Below are 6,000 nucleotides of genomic sequence, written 5' to 3'. Positions count from 1 at the left end.
CTGCCATCTTCCAGTAGCCTTCAAACAATGGGGTCTTACATCCCTCATGCTCATGTGTCTCTATGAGACAAATAATGTCTTTGCCTTCCGCAATAGGCCCTAACCCAGGCCCACGTCTCCACGGATAACCTCTGCAATTCCAACAAACTAAACTTAAGGACGCCTGGGTTAAGCTTGATTGCTATTTATTTTGATGCGAAAGACTCAAAGTTGAGTTATTATCGCTAGGTGTGATTATGGATCTTGTTGTATCGCTGCCTGTTAAGGTGTTTGTTGTTGCACCTTTGTTGCCTTCTTGCTGCCCTTCATTGTAGCGGTGGCCAAAATGAGCAATAACTGCTTTTCCCTTGAACATCCAAGCTCTTTTGCCTTCATTTCTAGCTGATCTGATTTTTTCCATTTCCATCCTTCTTTCTACTTGCTGTCTCATAGTTAAATCCTCCTCTAAAACAAAGCGAGAACCCCACAAAAGCTATTTTTTGTTAAGTAGATTTTGTTTGTCGCTAATGCTGAGCATGACTACCTTGATTGGCCTATTTCTCTCAGCGTGTGGTTTGCCAACCCTCCAAGCTTGGCAGATTTGTCCTTGCCACAACAACACATCTTGTAGGAAATCCCTCGTTAGGTCAAGGGTATGTTCGCCTTCCCCATAGTCTTTTATCCCCTTGATAATTATATTGGATGCCCTAAGCTGCCTTTCCTTGACCTCTTTGTCTTGCGTGTTCACACGAATCTTTGCCTCTTCTCTTGCCATATCAGGGTGTTTGCTGTTTTTGTCCCAAGTTTTGGTGACTTCTGCAAAACTCCTTCTCTTCTCTTCACCATCTACCTTTCCTGGCAAACTAGTGTGAAGAATCGTTTTCTCCTTATTATGAGATGACTCGGTATTTGCTGTGACCTTGTTTGTTTCCAATGTCACATTCAGGTTTTTCCATTCATCCTTCATATTCTGCCATTCAAGCTTTCCGGCTAAAAGTGTTTCTTGCAACGTTGAGATTTGAGCTTTTAAAGTGTTGTTATCATCTGCAAGAGTTTTATTTGTTGCAATTAGCACCTGTATATTGCGGTAACTTTCTTGCTCCTTAGCCTCTAGGAGCTCCAACCTCCTCTTGGCCCTCAAAAGTTCTTGCACATAAAGATCTGGGCACCAAGCGAGAGGTGTGGAGGTAGGGCTGTAACTGACAGACTCATCGAAGTTATTACTACCATACAGATGACTGTCACCACTTAAGTGTGGAGGAGGGCACATTTTGACTTGTTTATGCAATCTCTGCCCGTGTTTTTGCTTGTCCTGTGACCCTTTCATACGAGCAAGTCTACGTTTTAAAATGCCCTTGAACTGTTTAACATTGACCCAGATATATTTTCCTGTCTTGCCAAGTGATGCCATTTTGACTTGCCCTAAATGGTTAGTTTCAAAGTGTACCATAATTTCTTGACCGTTTTTTACCAATGAGATGGTTTGTTTTTCCATGGTTTGCATATCCACCGTTTGTTTTCTCATTTGTGTATCCTCAATTTGTTTTTCCATTGATCAAAAGAAAGAAGGGCGAAACAAAAGCTAACAAGAGCAAATATATAAAACAAAACCAAAAAGTGCACCTTGAAACCCCTGGCTTAAGGCCTGCCACTATCTTGCTGTGAGCTGGGCCCCAGTCTTCGTTTTATCCTTGGAAACGGGCCTACCTAGGATCTGAACCCTGTCTGGTATTGTGTCTGCTGCCCTGGTCCCACTGTTTCTTACAGAAGCGCCCACGCTGATCAAAATGAAAGTTTAATAAAAAAAAAACCCTCAAACACCTGTCCCCGCTTAAAATGCCCGCAAAATCGATGACAACGCAGCGAAAAGCGTTCACTGGTGAAAATGACAACCGTGCCTTTAGCTTAAAGTGTTAGCATACATTTTCCACCAAAATAAATCCTTTCACGACCGCATTGACCGTTCTTTCAACCATTTTTCGCCAGAAAGCTGTCAGAATGCAGAGAAGTTGGTCCCCTGCGCTATTAACTTCTCTTCCAGCGATTTTCAGACCCCTGTAACCTCCATTTCCGATGCCCTCGCATTAATCTCCGAACGCATTATGCTAACGCAGTATTCTTCAATCTGCTCACCTGCTAACGAAGTACCTGAAAGGAGGACTCGCTGATGATGAGTGCACCCTCGAGATCAAACTCAAAGCCGACCCCTTTTTGAACACAAACGTGGGAGAAGAAATGGGGCAAGTTGAGGAGAGGTTGTGCCCAAAAATGAAATGTCTCTACTCGAGTTGGCTCCTTCTCACAAAGAAAATAATTCATAATTTTTTTTCCACTTATTTTCTATATTTAAAAATTAAAATTACTTGCAAGAAAAATGTTCTGACCAAAAAGATAAAAGTTTTTTTCCTTAAAACTTGATTTACAAAATATTATCGATAAGAATTTTAGAACTAAAAATGATATTTGTCATATAATTAATTACAGGGGTCTCATGAAAATATTAGTTTATATAGACAATGACTAATAATTATTATTTAAAAATATTTTTAGTTCAATTTTTATAAATTGTATTAATGTCTAAATTTAATTTTCATAATATAATGTAATTATTATAAAATTGATATTATTTTATATCAATTGTAACAATATATTAATTAATTATAATAATATGAGATACAAAAAAAAACCAAATTTATTCATATTCATAAATGATAAATATTATGATATTTAATATCTCTTTACATATTTTACATGTTTAAATAAAAAATAAATTCTAAATCTAGTTAAGTGAAAGGGCCCTTGATCTAGGGATCAACCCCCCAGTTTGAATTAAATGACATACTCGATCTATTTAACCATACAAATGGAATGTGAGAGCAGAAATTAATTCTAGAACAAATGATTTTGGCGGGAATTTATGGAATTTGAGATACGAAGACAGCGAAGGAAACCCTGAAGAGAAAGGGTGAGGGTGGATGGGAAGGAGCAATGGAGGATTTTGGCGGATGGGAGGATGTGGACTTGGACGAGTCTGACCTTGTGAAGAAATTGCAGGCCTCGCAGCGCCCCCCGCACAATCAGCGCAACAAACAGCCTGTTTCTCAGCACTCAACTCCTCCTTATAACAAGGCTTCTGAGGAAGATACACGAAATGTCAGGGCGCCTCGCAGAATCCCTGGCCCAGCTGGAGCCCTTCTGAGAACTTCTTATTCAAAGGACGGCAAAACCTCTGTAAATGAGCAGCCCGGACCTCAATCTTCTGCTTTCGGCCCCCAAATTGACTTGGATTTTGAACAAGGTCCGTGGCTCTGCGCAATGGATTACTTGCACAGGGAAGATCCTGGTAAAATTTCATATGCCTCTTATCCCCCGATGCTTTTTCTTGCCAATGGAACCGTGGGAGCTTATATTTGTTATTGTATCAATTTTTAAAATATGATATTGAGAGTTCGTGAAAAAGGGTATAGCTATGCTACATTCACATGTCGAGTCACGTGGGGATGCGAGTGTGGTTAAAGGTACATAAGTGTGAGTTTTCCGCTGGCTTAAAACTGTAAAGAGGGAAATAAGTTTAATCGATCGTAGCATAAACCTCAGTGACTGTCAAATTGTCAAATATCGTAATTCTAATACATTATTACTATTAGCAAAAAGACATATTTATGGTTGGTTTTTTTGTACGAAGCGTAAGGTTGTGAATCTTTGGATGCCTAATTCCATTTAGCGGTTCTCTTTCCACTCGTATTTCTGCGATGCTGCAACTGGCAGCTGAGTTGCCCTGGCCTGGTGACAATCCTGTTGGCTTTCACATGTCGCCTTCCTTCATCTAATGACTAAGCTTAAGTGTAGCCGCAGCAAAGGTTCACTGTTGGTCTAGCAGCATGCTCTCTACTTCTAAATTCAGGCGGGCTTGAGTTTTTGTGGAAAACGTACCAATACAAATAATTCGCATTTATAAGAGAATTCAAGGGAAATATCCCCCTTTGCACACTGTCTCAAAGTAATTTTTCTACTAGTTTCCCGTTCTGAATGATAAGCACGACAAGGTTGTGAAATTTTATCCGTTATTTTTATCCCAATATCGACCCATCCGGGGAATCGATCATGAAAGTCCCCATGTAAGCCTGCTTATATCACCGACTGACTGTAGAAGAAGCTGGACTTTTTCTCCGTCTCTTGCACGCATTGAAAAACTTTAAAACATTTTTAAATAATTACACCGATCTGTGAATGCCCAGGACTTGGTGTTATTAATGTCGTCCAATAAGATGATAGTGACTTCTTTGACAGTCACTTTCGCATCTATGTGAGTCAGTACTTTAAATCTCATACCTACAATGAGTGCAATCTGGTGGAAAAAGGCTACAAGGCTGCAAAAACATAAAAATATCGGACGCATTGATAGGTCAATGACAGTGCCAGAGATCTTCAAAAGTCCAAGAAAGACGCGAGAATTTTCAAGAACGAAGACCAGAATTTTTTATGCTCCCCTCATATTCTCCAAGCTGTGAAAATTAACACTATTGCAGTCACTGATTATTAATCTCCTATTGTAAATGATTATTAAATTGTTGGAAATAATTCCCAACTAATATCAAAAAATAATACAACTGCAACTTCACCAATAAAAATACGGAAAGAAATTCACAACACAATGAACACAATATTTTCGGACAAATTGTCCCTGGAAAAACCCCTAAGGAAAAACCAATTCTACAGATGAGGAATTATATTAAACTTCAGCAAATCAAGAGATACAAAATTCTTTGCCTCTCACTGGCAGAACTCCGACAACCTCCTAATTTCTCTTGTTGATATTCCCCACTCCTATTCCCACGCTAACACTGTGCCCTTGCGAACACTGCAAGACAATTTGCTATCACTGCAAATGCTTCTACAAAACTTGTTTTTCCAAATGACCCAATGACCTTTTTTTATACTACTCTGTTGGAAAACCAACGATCGAGATTAAATCAAACCAACGGCTGAGATTAACACAACTCAACAACCAATTATAGAATTGGTTGCAAGGTGTCCAAAAGGAAATCACTAAATTAGTAAATAATTATCCTTGCATAATAACCATTTACTAATTCTCGGCAAGTGGACAAACAGCTGTCCAAACTACCCATAACTAATGCTGCTATTTTTAGGTAAGGACGAATAGTTGTCCAAGCTACCCATAAATACTACTACTATTTTCGGGTCAGAAATAATAGTTGTCCAACTAACAATAATTAACGCTCCCTCTTAGCGAGGAAGCTGTTTTGAATGACACCCATCTTATTTTTGAAGAAGATAAATTTGGCCTTCCCTAAAGCCTTTGTCAGAATGTCTGCTACCTGCTCTTCTGTAGGTATGTATTGTAGCTGAACAATACCTCATTGTACACAATCCCTAATGAAGTGATACCTGATATTTATATGTTTAAACCTATCATGAAACACTGGATTCTCAGACAACTTGATGCAACTTTGATTGTCATAATGTATCACAGTAGTCTCAACCTTCTGACCAAACAAGGCTACTAACAACTTTCAAAGCCATATAGCTTCACATGTCGTCATGCTAGCTGCTATGTATTTTGCTTTTGTTGAAATTAGAGCCACATACTTCTGCTTCTTGCTGAACCAAGATACAACTCCTGATCCCAAACTGAAACAACACCTTAAAGTGCTCCTTTTGTCCATTGTACTTCCTGCCCAATCTGTATCAGTATAGCCTATCAACCTGATACCTTCACCTCGGACATATTTGATCCCATACTCAACTGTACCATGCAAGTAACGCAATACATGCTTGCCCGCTGTCCAATGCATTCTCTTTGGTTCAACCATGAACTGATTAAGAGAGTTTATTGCAAATGCTATATCTGGCCTAGTGTTGACCAAATACATAAGCGAACCAATCAACTATCTATATAAGGTGGGATCTACATTCTTCTCCTTAGATGTATCTACCTTCCTCCAATTCGTGATCATGGGTGTAGACACGGCTTTGCGATCCTCAATCCTGAATCTC

General features: G+C 39.2%; 1 protein-coding gene across 1 annotated transcript in view; it reads left to right on the top strand.

The window, feature by feature from the left end:
• The first annotated feature begins 2,838 nt into the window (after nt 1–2,838).
• The window catches only part of LOC149561959 (nuclear localized protein), a 100,902-nt gene continuing 97,740 nt past the window's right edge, over nt 2,839–6,000 (top strand). The window contains exon 1 of the mRNA XM_089825485.1: nt 2,839–3,322. Coding sequence (XP_089681611.1) covers nt 2,968–3,322 — 355 coding nt within the window. The 5' untranslated portion in view covers nt 2,839–2,967. The remainder of the gene's footprint in view (nt 3,323–6,000) is intronic.

This window comes from Cupressus sempervirens, chromosome 4, assembly GCF_028749045.1.
Source record: "Cupressus sempervirens isolate cs-2001-9-10 chromosome 4, ASM2874904v1, whole genome shotgun sequence".
Taxonomy (NCBI): Eukaryota; Viridiplantae; Streptophyta; class Pinopsida; order Cupressales; family Cupressaceae; genus Cupressus; species Cupressus sempervirens.
This window is presented reverse-complemented; position numbering and strand designations above follow the sequence as displayed.